This window comes from Lemur catta, chromosome 12 (assembly GCF_020740605.2).
Source record: "Lemur catta isolate mLemCat1 chromosome 12, mLemCat1.pri, whole genome shotgun sequence".
Classification (NCBI taxonomy): Eukaryota; Metazoa; Chordata; class Mammalia; order Primates; family Lemuridae; genus Lemur; species Lemur catta.
Window position 1 is genome coordinate 47678498 of NC_059139.1, and position 19263 is coordinate 47697760.

General features: G+C 34.1%; 1 protein-coding gene across 1 annotated transcript in view; it reads right to left on the bottom strand.

The window, feature by feature from the left end:
- ANKRD31 (ankyrin repeat domain 31) overlaps positions 1-19263 on the bottom strand; it is a 105136-nt gene that overhangs the window by 63124 nt on the left and 22749 nt on the right. Inside the window, exons 4-9 of the mRNA XM_045566407.1 lie at positions 18605-18645; positions 13145-13221; positions 9518-9561; positions 6417-6986; positions 3753-4033; positions 3106-3215 (exon numbers count right to left, since the gene is read on the bottom strand). Coding sequence (XP_045422363.1) covers positions 3106-3215; positions 3753-4033; positions 6417-6986; positions 9518-9561; positions 13145-13221; positions 18605-18645 — 1123 coding nt within the window. The remainder of the gene's footprint in view (positions 1-3105; positions 3216-3752; positions 4034-6416; positions 6987-9517; positions 9562-13144; positions 13222-18604; positions 18646-19263) is intronic.

Consider the following 19263-nt stretch of genomic DNA (forward strand, 5'->3'; position numbering starts at 1 on the left):
CACTCTAGCCCAGGTGACAGAGCAAGACCCTGTCTCAAAACATAAATAAATAATTTTCCATATGATGCATAACAAGTATCAATTTTCCACCATGTTTCCTAAAATACTGAAGCTCCTCATTTAGGTGAGTACTGCTCCTCAAATTCTGTCAATTTGGGGGTAATGTTTATTTGGATTTTCTTAATTTCAGAATAGCTTTAATGGCAGGTTTTCCAGTTTTGATCTAGTTAAGCTGCCTCATCATAAAACCTCACAAAGGTAACTGAGTACTATAGCAACTTTCTTAATGGAGCACAATTTAACTGTTTTGCTTTTATTTGACTCCCTCTGTTCAGTACCACTATAAAACAAATCAAATTGTTAAACATTTGAGCCTACCTTCCTACACACTAGACTAGAAACCATTCTTCTCGTACCAGGTAAGTTGCATGCTTACCTAGAATCAGTAGGTTTTATTCCAAATATGTCTATGCTAGTTGCATTTGCTGCTATAATTATGTAATTTTCTGATCTTGGGGGAAAGCGTTTAGTCTTTCACCATTAAGTATGATAGCTGTATGTTTTTTGTAGATGCCCTTTTTCAGGTTGAGGAAGTTCCCCCTCTATTCCTAGTTTGCTGAGAGTTTTCACCAGAAATAGATGTTAGGTACTGTCAAATGCTTTCTCTGCAACTACTGAGATGATCATATAGATATTCCTTTTTAGCTTGTTAATATAATGAATTATAGTGATTGATTTTTAAGTATAAAACCAAACTTGCCTTCCTGGAATAAACACCACTTGGTCATGATCTAATAAATAATATTGAATATGATCAATTTTTTTTAGAATTTTTATATCTATGTTCATGAAAGATATTAGTCTAGTTTTCTCTTCTTATAATGTCTTTGATTTGGGTACCAGTTTAATGGTGCCCTCATTAAAATGACTCGGGAAGTATTTCCTCATTTTCAATTTTTGGAAGAGTTTTGTGTAGATCTGGTATTATTTCTCCCTTAAAGGTATGGAATTAATAGAAATTCACTACTGAAGGTGTAACAGACTGAACTGCATTCTCCAAAAACTCATATGTTGAAGTCCTAACTTGACAAGATGGGATTCAGGTGTGTGTATATATATATATTTTTTCCTGTGAACTGCTTGTTCATGTCCCTTACCCATTCTCATTCCTTTTCCTTTCTTTCCCCCAGTGTGAAAACTTTTAATTTATTATTATTATCTGACATAAAGAAAGTTATACTTATTTAATGGATACAATTCAATGAGCTTGGGGATAAGTATGTACCCATTACCACCATCAAGGCCATAGACATATACATCTTGTTCTTTACCTTTACTGTTTCATAAGGGCTTTTCGCATGCTAATGCAATTAACCCTTTGTCAAATGTTGCTAATGTTTCTTCTTTGTTTTATGTTTGATTTTCTTTAGGGTATATTTCTATACAATTTTTTAAAAAGGTATACAGTCAATTTTGTCATTCTTTTCCCTCTCGGCTTCTGGGTTTAAATCATTCTTTAAAAAAGACTTTTTACACACCAAGATTATAAAAAGATTCACTTATGTTTTCTTCTAGAACTTTTTTTCATTTAAATCTTTGATCAACCAGGAATTAAAGTTAGTATAAGAAATGTTATAGGGATCCAATTTTGTGTTTTTCACTATTTATTGCTTAATCTTTCTTTTATTTGAAATGTCATCTTTATCACATATCTGTCTCATATTCCCATTGTATCTGGCTTCTACACCTGAACTCTCTATTCTGTTTCATTGATATATCTATTCCTGTGCCAATGCCAAATGACTTTAATTTCTACAGCTTTCTAACATACTTTCATATTATATAGAACAGGATCTGCCACTCTACTCTCCCTTTGCTTTTTATTTTTCAGAATTTTCTTGGCTAGTCTTTTATATTTACTTTTCCAGGTGATATTAGTATCATTTTGTAACTTTCTCATAGTTACCCTCCAGCCCTGTAAAGCAAAAGAAAATAAAACAATAACAATTAACAAATAGAGAAAATCTGTTTCTGATTGAGATCTCATGCATTTATAGAGTAATTTTAGGGAGAAGTTTTCTACAATGCTGAATCTAGTCAAGAACAAGTTTCTTCTTTTCATTTACTTGTCTTTTTTTGTCTCTCGGCAGAGTTTTTAAACTCTCTTCTTACGTATGGTATATTTCTTCTTAGTTATATAAGTAGGTATTTTCTTTCTTCTGTAAGAATTATAAATGAGATCATTTCTTGTGTTTTCTAACAAGTTAATGCTTAAATATATAAGTTATTAATTTTTGTCTTCAGTTTATTGAATTTTTAAAACTTTTTGTTTTGAAATAATTTCATACCTATAGGAAAGTTGTAAAATTAGAACAAAGAAGATACCCCTTGTTCTATTTGTCATGACTTTAAATCATTCGTTTTCCCTCTTTATATGTACATACACACTCAGACACATATGTATGTATTAATACTTTTATAAATTATACCCTTTTACTATTACTTAAGTGCATATTTCTAAAAACAAGGACATACTCTTATATAACTACAGTATTTTCAAACTGAGAAAACTTAATACTGATACAATATTATTTATATCTACAATCCATATTTCAATTTTGCTAATTGCTCCACTAACTATTATTTTTCAACCAGTGTTTCTATAATAGATTCTTTTACTGTTTCACAGTTTTTTAGTTCAATCTTTTGGGTTGAAAAGGAATACATGAATAAGATCTAAGAATCATAATAATTTTGCCTTGTCCTTTCCTCTATGCCTCTTGGTATGCTTTCTCATAGCCTTATGCTAGGTGGGTCACACATCTAAATTTTAAAACAGTTCTGTAACTACTCTTTTCAAAGTAGAAATATAGAAAAAATACCAGCCTATGAATCAGAAGTTCAGAATCAAATCTCAGTTATGCTACTAATGAGTTGTTTGATGGTAGGAAAAATCCTTAACCTCAGTTAATCCTTAGCTGAACTTCAGTTTCCTCATTAGTAAAATGAGAAAGTTGAGATAGATAATCTCTGAATCCTTTCTACCAAAATTCTGTTTCTGAAAATTACTTAAAGAAATAGAAAAATATTCAAAATATGCCTCACCATTTTTTCCTGTAAGTTTTTTATTTTTCCTGACCTGTTCCCCACTCTTGAATCTGGATGAATGCATATTCTTCCCTTTAGCTTCAATCATTAAAGCAGGATCCTGCATTCTTGAAAAATAATGTATTATAAAATTACTATAATATTTTCTACAAGCATTCACAGAGAATCATACCAAATTTTGACTAAAATTTTAAAACTCAAAGCTATTTTACTGAACTATTCTCAAATGGCATGGAAGTTTTAAATATGGAGATGGCTCCTGAGTAAACTGCAGATAATTCTGTGACAGACATGCCAGCCATCATGGCTTTTAGCCTTTTCTTTGTACCACTTATAGGTTTCTCTTCTCTAGGGGTGGTTACCTACAAGCATGTGAGTATTCTGAGTCTTCTGCCCCTCAACACTCAAGTTGGCATGCTACTATCCACTCTATTCACCTATTCAAAAGGCAGGCCTTTTGTAAGGAAAAAGCTTGCTATATGGTATGGCACTGACCAAAAACTGTAAAATAAAAAAAACCCAGCAAAATAAAACTAAAGCTTTTTACTTTTGGGTAACTGTGTACTGACCCTAACATCCCCAAGCATATCATTATCTACAAGGTCTGCTGCATACCTGGCGAGAAACATAATTTGGTAGCATACCTGAAATTCGCAGTTGAAGAGCTACTATTTGTTAGATTCTCACAGCTAAGGATTTTTGGCAAAATCTTTTCTGGCATCTTACACATGTCATCTGTGTTCTTTGCATCTCGGCTTACTTTCAGTTTTCCCAGTCTGGATGATCTCCTTAACACACATGTAGTTTTCTGGTCAGAGCTATTTTCCACTAAATTTGAATTTCCCTTATTATTTAGTGGTTCACAAGATGTGACATTTTGATGAGCCAAAGTTTGCAATCCAAATGAATCTGGGTCTTCTAGGGTCTGCAAAGATAGAAATACATCCATAAATAATTAATTACAACATGACCAAAAAATTAAAACTAGAAGAAATTAAATGTTATATTGTCCTTTGATTAAACTAAAATGTCTCTTATAGGATGAAAGTACAAAAATTCATTAGACATATGTGAACATAATGAAAAATTTTATATAATTAATGTAATAAAGGACATTGCAGATTTAAAAGCTTAAGATAAGAAAAGCATAGATAAAAATGATTTTGATCAATATTTATCCTTAAAATTCAAGAGCAAGCCTATGGTCACTCTGGGCACTTTAATTTTGCAGGAAATAGTAAATGTAGAATGATGAGAGACCCATACAACATTAGAAATGTCACAGTGGGCCAGATCATTGGTCTATTCCGCCTAGTATCTTGTTATCTGACAGCAGCAGTAAGTGATATTTTGTGGAACAGGATAGACAGAACATAACCCCCATTACATTGATTCTAAAAGGTTAACAGTATATCATGAATTGCTCTAACTTTCCCTTAATAATTCATTATAGATTTAACTTCCATGAGAATATTTATGCTTTATACACATCATCTAAACCTTTCTTGAGCTTATTTACATATCCAGTTTGCAAAGCTTCTCAAGGTAACCAGTTCTGTATTTTATTACAGCTGAGTAAGAGTATTTGACTTGATGTGTTCTAAGTCAGTCTAATTTCTACTTTTAAAAGGGTTTCTTTTTTCTTTTCTTTTGGAGTATTGCTAAGTTTGTGCTCACTTTATCAATATCAGTCATAATTTCCTACACTTTACTCATATTCCCTCCTTCCATATTAAAACAATGGAATGTTTAATCTTTATACGCTATCTCCGTAATTAGTTTCTCTTTTTCTGGATTTTTTTTTTTACCCTATTTGTCGGTTTTGAGATTTGTTGAGCAGAACTGCAGGAAGTATTATTCCAGGTGTACGTGATGCAACATGAGCTCAGCATTATGTTATCTAAATCTTCCCAAGGTATTCCTAAGAACATTTTTGTAATGGCCAAAAGAAAAGTAGAAAAGAAAGAAAACAATCCAAATGACCATCAATAATGGTTAAATAAATAAATTACAAGATATTCATACAGTGGAAAACTAGTCAGCAAATTAAAAGACTTAAGTAGAGCTACATTTGCTGACATTCAAAGATAACCAAGATACATTATTACATTTATAAAATAAGATGCAAAGCATTATGTATAACATAATCCCATTTGTATGAAATAAACTTATATAGAATATGATAGTAATAATTGGAGACAGATACACCAAACTGTTAACAGTGATTATCTCTAAAGAGTGGAATTGTGGAGGACTTTTTATTACTATATTGTTATGTAATTCTATAATTGTTTAAATTTTTAATTGAGATTAGGAAAAAAAAAACCAGTGAGGATTATGTCAACATAAAAAAGGAACTTGGCCGGGCGCGGTGGCTCACACCTGTAATCCTAGCACTCTGGGAGGCCGAGGCGGGTGGATCGCTTGAGGTCAGGAGTTCGAGACCAGCCTGAGCGAGACCCTGTCTCTACTAAAAATAGAAATAAAAATTATCTGGACAACTAAAAATATATATACAAAAAAAAATTAGCCGGGCCTGGTGGCGCATGTCTGTAGTCCCAGCTACTCGGGAGGCTGAGGCAGTAGGATTGCTTAAACCCAGGAGTTTGAGGTTGCTGTGAGCTAGGCTGACACCACGGCACTCACTCTAGCCCGGGCAACAAAGCGAGACTCTGTCTCAAAAAAAAAAAAAAAAAGGAACTTGGTGACTAGTAGGGCGTTACAGGGCATACAGCCATAATACTGTAAGAATTCTAAACTCCAACAGTTTAGCTACCTGACAGTATTTTCAGACATAAAAGGCAAGGTTCTGCTTAAGCTAGGCATAATTTTTTTCCTTCCCCTAGTAGCCCAATTGCATATATTCCATGTCCAACTCTAAATAAATGTGGGCTACCCCATCTCTACTGTGCACCCAGGTAGACATAGTGATTTTCTGAGCTAACAGAAAATTCTGGTAAAGAACTCTTTCCTTCCTATATTCAAGCAATCTAATGATATGTCTTCTCAGGTCTGTTGGGGAAAAAAAATCTATCCATTATAACTTCCTAACTCCTTGAAATCTCTACCCCAGGAATTTCCAAAAAGATCACTGTATGCCTCAAAGTCACAAAGTTATCTTCTGGGTATTTATATTAGGTAGAAGATTTTAATTTAACTCAATGAAAATGTGTTAAATGTTACTATAAAAGGCAAAATCATAGACTCATATTTGTACCTACTTGCTCCACTGACAGATGTTTGTCCTGAAGCTTAGCTAATGTGGAACCTTGCTAAAATGGAGTAGAACAAATAGACTAAAAATTCACCTTTGCTATTTGTTTATCATCTTCATTGGTCCGAGACATATTGAACCCCACTTCCAAACATTCATTGCCAGCATTGATAATGCTGCCTCCCTCTTTTCCATGACAGATGGGTTTCATTGTGGCTTCTGACAGTGTGTTCAGGGCTGCCAATAATTCAGCTGGCAATGCATCATCCTTTGTATTTTCTAGTAATTCTCTATGACATGCTGACAAGGCATTCAAAGGTATTGATATGGAACTCGGAGAGCCACTCAATGGGTTCATCAACTCTTTATCATCAAAATCATTGATTATTTCAAACAATCTTTCCTCCTGGGTGCTTTCTGGTGATGTCAATAACCTTTCTATGGTAGACACAAAAGTTTCAAGAGAGCTTTCTTCATCCTTAGTTTCTTCAGAAGTCATGGTCAATGTGACTTCCTTTCCAGTCTCAGAAAATGTACTTGGTGCTGGTAAGACCTTCTCTGGTGCTATTCGTGATTTCTCCTTTATAGCAACCACCTCAGGTACCGTAACAGCAGTACCTGAAAGGAGGCTAACTTCAACGGAATCTCTATCTTCACTTAGGTCCTGTGTATTCCAAATAGAAATTACATCATTACAGCATATCCAATGAAGTACTTAAAATGAAAATTTTATAGTTTTACAGTTTATCTTATTTATAAGTTACCCTCGAAATTTTTATCAACATTTCTCCCCTTCCATAAATAAAACAACACTTTTTACTTCTTTCTTATGCCAAATCACTAATTACTGAACATGTGGTTAAACGTTTAATAGTGGACCAAGGGTAAAATTGGCTGGACCATAATTACAGATGGCAAATCGTTCCACTAAGTTTAAATTATCTCTGCTAACAGAAGAGGCAGAGATGGCATGAATAGTTAAATTAACAGATGATCTCAAAACTTCACACCTTTTAACAGTTATAAAATTTTCCTTTGCCAAAAATTTCTATTTCATTTTATAAAGATTATTCACCAGGAATAAAATTGGTGTCATTTCATCTTCTTTTTATTTCCCACCTTTGTATGAATAAGTAAATGTGAAACAAAAAAGCCAAAGAACAGGAGGTCCAAGGAAAAAAGAGGAGAAATGAGGGGACAGTTTTGTGTTAATATTATAAGCCCTGGCTATAAATTAATGGCTCTGGGTTGTGGTTATTTTAAACAAAAAACACAAAACTTAACATTTCTAAATGACTATTACTTTTCAAATATATCACCTTAATAGTTTATACCTGTTCTCACAATGTTTCCAATGCTCAAAATATTGTTAAAATCCTTCTTTTTGAAATTGCTTTCACAATCAGTTTATAAGCCATTCAAGAAAATAATGTGCATCAAAGACACTGAAATTTTTTCCGACATTAAAAAATTGTTAATTTGATTGACCTTAAATAAAAGAATAGGTTTCAATGACTTCAGCTTTTTCCAAAAATCAAATACACCTCCTCTTTGACGGGATACGTGGTAATTTGTAAGCCTTCTAATATTCTGATCGGATTTGAATAAGAGAAGTGAAAACCATTTTATTCTTCTTCCTGTCTTTTTCTACCTGCCACCATTTATCTATATATAGCATACAAGCTTAAGAGGATATATTTGTTTATTAGTAGTGCTAACTATAATTTGTTCAGAAAGACAAAAGGAATTTGGAAGAAATTTAAGAACCATATCCTATCCATTCTGTAAGTCTCAGCTCAAGGTCTTCCTCCTATTTGAAGTCCTTATGTCTACTAAATTCAAGGCACTAGATGTAATAAAGTGTGTACAATGGGCTTTGTCCTAAAGGAACTTAAATTTGTAACTGAAGATTCAAGGCGTAAATACCCGAGACATTAACTAGAATACAAATAATGTCACAAAACATTTATGAAATCAAATGTATAGCATAAACCATTATATATTAATCAGTTCCATAGAGCCTAGTGTCTTGCAAGAATAAATTTTCTGGGGAGGGGAAAAATGGAAGGAATGATTTTCATGATTGTTTGAAAAATGCTTGGTCAAACGCTTGCTCAAACAAAGTTAAACAATTTACTTTGGCACAGGACTTTTCCGAGTATGTGCATTGTAAATCTCTGAGGAGACTTTAGGACACAGTGTTCTCCAAACTTTTTTATCCAACAAATCCTTTTTCTCAGAAGATCTATTAGTGTCATATGGTACAACTGGTCAGGAAATACTGATATAGTCACTGAATAATGAATGCTAGAGAGGGAGCAATTACTTTGGTCAAGATCACCAGAGTCATCTGAAATAGATCCACAGAAGAGAAAGGACTTGAGCCAGATATTAAACATTTGTGAAAGAGTGAATGGAGGAACACATATTTATTAAGTACCAACTAGGTGTCAAACACCATGAACCATCATTGCTCAGTCTTCACAATAACACTGTGAAACAGATATCATTGTTGGTATTTTATAGATGTAAACAAGAATTATCCTTGGAACCTAGACCTATCTGGTTCCACATTTTATGCTCTTTCCCCTGCCCCTGGCTCCTGCTTGAGCAAAAGCATGGAGGTGGGAATGTATAAGGTACAGCTGAGATGAAGTAAGGTATAGTTATGGTAGGGCTGGCCTGGGGAGGTCTTTGATTGCTTGGCATCCCTAAGGAGAGTGTGAGTCCACTGTGGGCACAGCCAGTCTTTGGTCCTCTGATTCCCCACGGCAACAAATAGAAAGCAAAGCCAAAGCAGGCACTTGATACTGATTAGCAACTAGAAGATGGGAAAGCAATATATAGCACAAAATATTAAAGGAACTAGGGTAACAGACAAATCAAACAGAAGAAATTTTGCTATATCATCTCAGGAACTAGTTTGATAACAAGTTATTAATATATATCTCTTCTCTAGATAAAGAATAAGAGACAATGCTGGATAAAAAGTACAAATCAAGCAATATTTTATTAGAGACAAGGAAGAATAAATACTGGAAGAGGCGATTAGATAAGAATAGATTTCTGTCTATTGAAATGGTTTAGTCATATTCCTGCCTAGAGGAGAGTCTAAACGAACTTGGTACTTTAATCCACATAATTTTAAAAATCTAAATCCATGATCTATGGTTAATCACCATTATACAGACCAACCTTTTCTAGGTGTGACAAAACTTCAGGATTTTCAGCCTCAGGCCCTAGAAAAGAATAATGTTTTCATTCCAGTTTTATTAAAGCACTAAAAACATACCCCCTTCTCAGTCAGTATTTCATAATCATATAACTTGAACTCCCTCAGACATCAAATGACACAAGTATTTTATAAATATTATATAAATTTATTGATATAAAAATACTAATATTAATATTTTGGCAATGAAATTATAAAATTCCTACATTTCTTAAAAAAATATTTTATATGGACCCAAACAAAACTGTAAATATTTGAAATTATTTTAACTAAAACCCAACCTAACTATTTTGGCTGAATTATTCTTAGTATTTGTAACTACATAAGGAAAAATTGTATTCACTTTCTCAATGTCGTTATCTCTTCTATTACAGGTAAGAAGCTTAAATGAATTCATGCTGTATGGAGTTAGGCATGAAAAGGAACACCCCACGTATGGGCCAAAAGGAACCAGGAGAACATCCTAGAGAATATGGAGGACTGCTGCCTTGCCTCTGTGACTTCAACTTCACTATCCACTCTTACCCCACTCACTCTGAGCTAGCTGGCAGAAAGCAATTTACATCAAGTTAGGCTGAAAAAAAAGAAAATATTTCTCCTATTCCACTCCTTTTGCCTTCTACTTTTACCATCAAGACCCAGGTATTCTGACATACGTGGGTAGGAGTTCAGGACTTACTGGCATTTCAAGCATTTGTCTGAGTCATTCTTATGGTTTCTTTTGATTAGGTAATATCTACATAGCTACAGTAAGAGCAATAATTATCTGCTGAACCTCAGAATCCATCCTCACAAGCCAGACAGGTTTTTCAGGGGAAAAAAATAAGCATAAACACACATACTTGCTGAGCTGAGCTGCACATCCTCTAAAAACCTTTTCTTTTTTCCTCATTTCACCTTTGCCATTTGATGATGAAAAGCCATGAAAATCAACTAGGCGGGTTAAAATCATGGCATTCCACTCCCTCACAGGATGATGAGCAAAAAGTTGTAAGAATAAATAATTTCTTATCCTTGCTTTAGAATCCTTTGTGCCAAGCAGTGATGATATACTATCTGTATCTTGTTTAAAATTTTGTATCTCTAGTTGCTTATAATTTTAATACCAATGAAAGAAACATTTTAAAACAATAGATATATCTTCAAGTAGCTTTGCAAGAAGTTTTTTAAAAATAAACTTTCAGATTCTTGGGGGCTTAGAATTCAAAAACAGAGAAAAAGATTTCACCTTCTTCTTTCTTTTCTGAGTTGTAAAGAAAGAACCCTTATAGACGTCTTCTCCCATGTCGTCTTTAACAACCTTATCATCAAAATGATCATTCTTTTATGCCAAGTTACTACTTTTAAAATTTGATACATTAATAAAATATTTTATAGTAATTTGATTACTGTATTAAAAATAAATACAATTAGAAAGAATTATCTTTTCTAACTATTTTACTTAAAAGTTTTTACAAATACAAAAAGAATTCTTCTTGAATTCTTATCTATCCTTTAATAAATTATTAAACGGTTTTGTACATTTTCTACTTATCACTTGAGAGAGACAAAATGTAATGGTATGTATGAAAAATAATTCTAAAGGGTCAAATGCAATGAAATGAACAGAGGAGCTAAGTTCTAACTTACACATAACCTTTAACTTACACCCAAGCATTTTAAAGCCAATGCTATTGTATTTGTTTAAAATAGTTTGCTTATTTTTATCTTTCTACAGGTTGGTTAGAATTACCCTTTGAACTGGGAGAGAGAAGACAAACTGTATTAGAATTGAGTCAGCTATAAAAGCTAATAATTTAATAGTTTACTTACATGTGACTTTAACCTAATGTCCAGGATTATAATAAAATGAGCTTGTTATCAACACTCTGAAAGGAGTAAAGGCAAGAGGGAGCTGCAATGAAGTACCAAATCTACTGGTCTCTAGTCATAGCAGCTTTAGGGCAGCAAGAAATACCACAAAGCAATAATCCTAATGCATGAAACACTTGTAAAGGAACAGCCAATAAGACTTGTGACTCAGAAGTTCAAGGAGGAGTGGTAACAGCACATGGATACCAAGCACCAAGAGGCATTAATGGCTCTCAGAGGGCCAAATGGGCACGAGGTTGGAGCTATGGGAAATATGGGACATAGTGAAATCCTTGTTTGTTTGTTTTGTTTTGTTTTTAATAAATTCTAGGATTAGGTATGAGAAAAATGGGAATGGATCTTCTGTGTAACCACTGATGACGCCTGTCAGCATGGTCAAAACCGAAGGGAGAAAAAGGAATGCCAAAGGCATGATATCACCTGTGACATCTTTGTCTCAAATTTTTCAAGACATCCTTGCAAAAAGGACTTCAGCCTCTATAATGGCACCTCCATAGCTTTATAAACATGACTCTTTTGGTTTATCTATAACTGTATCTTACAAAAGGTGCTAAATAGGTTTCTACTAAATTTGAAGGATTTATTTGGCACAGTCTGAATTATAGTAGGCTGTTTGATACTAATTCGACTTTTTAAAAATCACAAAGTCTTTTTGTATTTGGAGAGGAACATCAATTACTATTTGTACTTATACTTGTTTAATGGTCAATTTATTTAACTTCTATATGTAAGACATGGAAACTTGAAAATTACTGTTTCTTTAACATTTAAACATTGATTACAAACTTAAACTCTCTTAAACAATCTACACTAACATTTTGACATGATTTTTTTACCACTTCAAATATCTTATATAAAAGACAAAGTGCACATAAATACAATGGTTATAAAATGTATTACTGCTTTTACACTAATTATAAAATAATAGTATGTTTGGTATAATTCATTCTTCTTTATTTCTACACCTGTTCCTATACCTTCTTAAGATTAAAATAATACTTATTTTGACACCTTCCCAGGATTACAGAAATTCTCTCAGAACCAAAAGAAAACAAATAACTTCTTGGACCAACCAAGGTGACAGGATCTGGGTTAGTGATTACCGATTTGTTGTTGGGGCACAGGACTATTTCTCTCAAGATGATTCAAACCTGAGCAGTGAATTATCTGACTTTACTGTTATAAGAAAACACCTTAAACTTCACAAAGGTAATGTTTTGCCCCAAAATGCTTTAAGTTGTATTTGGCCAAGGCAACACCAAGGCCTATGTGACTGCTAGTGAAGAAAGCCTTGACATATATATTTAAAATGTTATGAACAGAGGAAACAAACATTATTTTCAAATTTCAGCTCCAAAATCACACTTGGAGTAGCAGGTACTGACTGATTGCACCTGAGCTGCTGCTCTCATAAGCAATTCTACACAGCATGATCCAAAGCCAACAGCAACATTGATTTCATATTTAAAAATGTATAGTAAGCTGGGTACGGTGGTACATGCCTGTAGTCCCAGCTACTCAGGAGGCTGAGGCAGGAGAATTAATTGCTTGAGTCCAGGAGTTCGAGGCCAGCCTGGGGAACACAGTAAGGCCCCATCTCTTAAAAAAGATAGGTACAGTAGACCACCCTAGTTGTAAATAAATTCATATCTAACTAAGCCTTCTACTTTTAGGCAAAGATAAATTTTCTTTGTATGACTTTACCCATAAAAACATACCTCCAATGTTTTGGTGGTCCAGTGAAATTCCAGCCTGGGGAAATGACACAGTGAACATTGGATAATTCTTTCTAGTCCTAAAAAAATGAATCAATTAATTAAAAAATAAAAATAAATTTTGAAATGGAAAGAAAAAAACACTGTTTCTTATTCAAATACAATTTAAACTTTTTTCACTTAAAGAGCTTTCCAAACAGGATATATCTGTGCTACATCATTCTAATTATTTTTAAAGTTATTACCACTTCATTAACATTTACATTTTAAGTGATTACAAAAATGAAGGAGAGAGTTGAAAAGTTAATAGACAAATTGAGGAGTGTACACAAGCTAAACTACAGTTAGATTTGAAAGTAACTTTGGAGGTGACTGTCTGCCAAATAGAGGTAGAAGGGTCAGGGAAAAAATTAAGTAGTTTGACTATCTACATTCTCAAATACACTGACAGTTTGTCATTATAGTTTTAGAAGTAAGTGAAAGTCATTAATGGGAAATATCTCAGACATTATTTATCACGCTTGTATTTGACAGCAGACAAAGAAAAGGTAAGAAATACTGAAGAGAAGACACTGGAAACAAAATAAGGGCCATGACTAATCTGCAATTTTGATCATCTGCCCTTTGATAATTAAAAGTTGATTGAAGGCGGGCGCGGTGGCTCACGCCTGCAATCCTAGCACTCTGAGAGGCTGAGGCGGGCGGATTGTTTGAGCTCAGGAGTTTGAGACCAGCCTGAGCAAGAGCGAGACTCCGTCTCTATTAAAAATAGAAAAGAAATTATACGGACAGCTAAAAACATATATATATATATATATATATACATACATAGAAAAAATTAGCCGGGCATGGTGGTACATGTCTGTAGTCCCAGCTACTCGGGAGGCTGAGGCAGGAGGATTGCTCGAGCCCAGGAGTTTGAGGTTGCTGTGAGCTAGGCTGACGCCATGGCACTGACTCTAGCCCGGGCAACAGAGTGAGACTCTGTCTCAAAAAAAAAAAAAATAAATAAATAAATAAATAAATAAATAAATAAAAGTTGATTGAAAAAGGCAATCAGCTATTTTTTTCCTCAGCCTAATTTACTGCATAAATACAATCAAGATACCTTCCTTTTACAAAAAAAAAAAAAAAGCCTCTTGTTTCAGCTGTTTTTTTTTTTTTTTTTTTTTTTGAGACAGAGTCTCGCTCTGTTGCCCGGGTTGGAGTGAGTGCCATGGCGTCAGCCTAGCTCACAGCAACATCAAACTCGTGGGCTTGAGCAATCCTCCTGCCTCAGCCTCCCGAGTAGCTGGGACTTACAGGCATGCACCACCATGCCCGGCTAATTTTTTCTATATATGTATTTTTAGTTGGCCAGATAATTTCTTTCTATTTTTAGTAGAGATGGGGTCTTGCTCTTGCTCAGGCTGGTCTCGAGCAATCCACCCGCCTCAGACTCCCAGAGTGCTAGGATTACAGGAGTGAGCCACCGCGCCCGGCCTTGTTTCAGCTGTTTTAAGAGCAGTTTGTATGCACTGGGCATAGTTACTTGAATCCTAAGCAGGAATAAAAAAACTGAGCATTCTCTCCTGTCTAAAAAGAAATCAATATGAGCCATCTTGAAAATGGACATGAAACTGCACACATAGAACGATAACTTCTATAAGGCAAATAGAGAAGAATGCTGATTTTTTTCCCTAAAATGTGATTCTTCAGAAAGGATAAGCTGATTGAAAACAAAATAAAATCATACTTTGAGTTAACAATAGGGTATTTGCCTAAATTGCAAAGGAGTATTTAAGAAATAAGTCTGAAAATAGAGCAGAGTTCCATCTAAATAATTACAAATAGTTATTTATATTAGACAAGATTACAAACAACCTAAATGTCCAATAGTAGAGGAAAAATTAAATGAATTATAGCATAGTCAGTCATATAATAAAATATTATAAGGTCACTAAAACACATTTTTTAAAAAATTAATGACATTAGAAAATAACTAAGATAAAATTATTACTTAAAATTTGAAAAAAGGTTATAAAACTATCTGCAGAATGATTCCAATTCTGTAGAAAGTATGAACAAAACCAAAAATGTATATAAAGCCTAAAATAAACTGTACAAATATGTCAACAATGGTTCTCCAGGCAGTAAGACAAGAACATTATGTTAAGTCTTTTTCAGCCTTTTCTTTTTTCCATTTCTGTAAATAAATTTATATTGCTGGTATGTTGGGTAAAAGGGTTATTTTATAATAGTGGTTCTCAAACTTTCTGATCTTCAGACTCCTTTACACTCAAGAATTATTGATAATCCCAAAGACCTTTTATTTATGTGGCTTAGATTTATTTATATTTAAATATTAGAGATTTAAATGAATAAAACATTTAAATATTAATCAAACATTTTAAAATGACAACAATAATCCAGGAACATGTTAACACATTTTTATGAAAAATTATATTTTCCAAAATAAAAAAATTAGTGAGAAAATTTGCAATGTTTTGCATTTTAAAAGATCTCTTTAAGGTACAGCTTAATAGAATATGACTGTCATCTTATATCTGCTACTGCATTCAGTCTATTGCTATATATTGTTTTGCTTGAAGTACGTAACAAAAATCTGGCCTCATACAGATATGCAGTTGGAAAAGTGAGGATTACTGTAGTAGCCTTTTTGGATAATTATGGATATTCTGGGGGCATAAAAAAATAATACCCCAAAATATGACACTTTGGCATGCTGAGTGCTTTGAGTTAAAGAAAACTGAAAGGCTCTAGAAATAAAGTTCAGAAACAAGGTCTCTCTCTGACCTTCCCCTCCCTATCCTGCCACCATGCCCTGTCTCTCTGATTCTTTCTTTCCCAAAGCACCAGAAAGGACTCCATCCAGAATCTCCTTACCTCACTGAGAAAACTTCTTTAAAAAATGCGGTTATCTTACGTCCCCCTCCCCAGGAATCTCATTAAATAATCAGGAAAGATTAACCATCAGAGAAAAGACTAAAAGTCTCTAAACCCAGTATACCATGCCCAAACTTCTCATCTATTCTTCTGAGGGCAGCTCCAAGAGATTACCTGGGACCTTCTCTGTATAATAAAAGAAGTTTGTTCACAGTGAAGTTCCACCCCTTACCTTGCTGCCACCTCCCTCAGAGCTCATAGAAACTTGTCCCAGGCCATGGTTCTTTGGGGCCATAGTTCTTTGGGCTCATTCATTTCCCCTGAAAATCATTTACTCCTACACCTCCCATCTGCCCTTCCCCTAGGAAGAAGGGTATATAAGCATCGGATTTCACTGGGTTATTTAGTAACCACACGCCTGTGATTTCCTCCCCACCCTCACCCCCCATGCACATTAACTAAGTTTCCTACGCCTTTTTTAAAAAATGAAATCTGCCTTTTGTCAGTTCATTTTCAGCAAATCTTCAATGGGCAGACAGAAAGCTTTCCCTGTAACACTATAATATTCTTTTTCGATATTACACCAAAATTCTACAAACGATGTTTCTTAAGTTACTCAAAATGCAAAAACCGAAATAAAATTAATGAACTTTTTGTATTCTGTTACATTAAAACCCATTAGTCTATCTTGCACTATGAATGGACCTTTTACCTGTGCATGATTTTGTAACATTATGCATTGGTCTTTTAGAAAATATTGATTCACTGAGTTATGCACATCGTCCTAATGTTGACACATTTCATTATAAAACACTTAAAAATCACCTTTGTAAATGTAACCAGTGATCTCACCAGAAGGTTTTAAGTATTGGAAAGCCATCAAGGTCAAGGTGGTAGATGCCATTTTCCAAAATTCTAACTTGAAAGTCTGAATTTTTTCACTGGCAACAAATATCATCAGCTGTTTTCCTTCCAGCTTATTATTTCATTTGTTTTCAAAAAAACGTCTGCCACATACCCAAGTGTGAATAACCAGTTTGTCAGTCATTCTTTCAAGTTAAAAAAAAAAAAAAGGTAAAACTAGTTTTCTACAATACTTACAACACAAACAAGTGCACATGTGCTTTCCTCAAGATAACCACCACACAAGTATGCACAGAAATGCTTTAAGTATACTTCCTATTTCATCATACAGAATATTAAAGAGATATATAACCAAAGGTAGAGACTTAATAAAACTAGTAACTTCTGCCTTACCAAACACAAATGTGTTAAGTGAAACTGGCTTTTGTTTTTTTTAACTGCAAGTTCATGGCAGTAAAAAACATGATGATTACTAGTACTGTCTGGTGCCACTGCTGATTCCTATTAAGGCTCCAGCATTTTACCCACAACTGCTTTAGCACTGTCATGCGAATGTAAACTGAAAGGATGGCCTTGCTAATGAAATAACAGAAAATAAATTATCTAACATACAGTCTCTCAGTCACAGCTAAGATCAATCATATGAGCTCTCTCGCTAATTGGTACCCTGTGGGGTTTTGTTTTCACATCTGAAAAGAGCTGAGCAAACAGAAGGGAAATGTAAATCCTTTTCTTTTACATTCACCAGACCTATAGATTAAACTGTTTTTAAGAGTTTGCTTAACAGCCTTGAAGAGTTCCTGAGTGGACAGAAGGGATGTGAGCTTCCAGCCTCAGTTCCCGCCCAAAACTATATCCTCAAGGGCAAGATCACGGACAAGATCACATCCCCAGTGATAAGCCTGTCTCCAAGGGAAAGGAAAAGGGGAGAAGCCAACTCTTTGACATCTCACAGCCACTTCTGTTAGCAACTGACAGCAATCACTATTTTTTGTTTCCCTTTCTCTTTGTCCTGATAAAAAATGGCAAGCCACTTGGTTCAGGGCAGGTGGACACCTCCATTCTCTTTCTTTGGGGTGCCACATCTCCCTGCTCTCTCTCTCTTCCTCCCTCTCCCTTCTCTCTCTCACTCTCACTCCCTATCTCTTTCCTTCTAAGAAAGTAAAATAAACTGTTTACTTTTATATATCCTAATCCTTGTGTGAGAAATCTTTCTCCACCTGTGCTGTGAGCACCTAATGAGTTCGCAACTCTTACATGAACACCATGAAACGTGCAAATAATGAGTTGGTACTACTATGAAAATACTTTTGACGTCATAGACCCTGTAAAAGAATCTCATGTATACCCCACAGGGTCCATAGACCATACTTTGAGAGCCACTGTTTTAAAATAACTGAAGAGATAGTCTCTTCAAATATAATAGTTACAGGAAGTCTAATTTCAATAAGCTTTACAAATTCTTCCTTCATGTTTTGCTTTAAATTCACTTTTTAAATAATATTAATAGAGAATGAACTTACCTTAATCTGATTCAATCATTCTTATGAAATTAAACATAAAGAATGTTTATAAAATAACATATATTTATGCTGCTAAAGGGGCAATCATTCAAAAACACACAATTCTAAAACTCTTAAAAAATGAATACTCAGATGTACAAAATGACAAAAAAAACTATGATATAATGAAGCCAAAAATTACTATACTTACTGTAACAGGGCTTTATTTTGTTCTGTTTCATCTTTAGGTTGCTAGGAAGAAAAACAGTTTTTTTCAACTGATGAATGTTAATCCAATGCAACAAGCTAAAAAATTAACATTTAAGATAATTCTTGTGTTATTCTTTCTTAGCTTCTTTTTTTAAATTGCAGTATAATACTCATAAAATTTACTGTTACCCATTTTTAAGTGTACAGTTCTGTAGCATTAAGTATATTCACACTGTTGGGCAAACATGACTACCATTCACCTCCAGAATTATTTGATTCTCCCAAACTGAAACTCTATACCAATTCAACACTAATTCCCCATTTCCTTCTTCCCCCACCCATGGCAGCCACCATTTTACTTCCTGTCTCTATTAATTTGACTACTCTAGAAACATAAGACGACTCATACAATATTCATCATTTTATGCCCATGTTGTAGCATATACCTATATTTCTTTCCTTTTTAAGGCTGAATAATATTCCATTGTGTGTACCACATTTTGTTTATCTGTTCATCTATCAATGGACATTTGCACTGCTTCCACTTTTTTTGGCTATTGTGAATAATGCTGCAATGAACATGAGTGTACAAATACCTCTTTAAGTCCCTGCTTTCACTTCCTTCAGGTATACACTCAGAAGTGGAACTGCTGGATCATA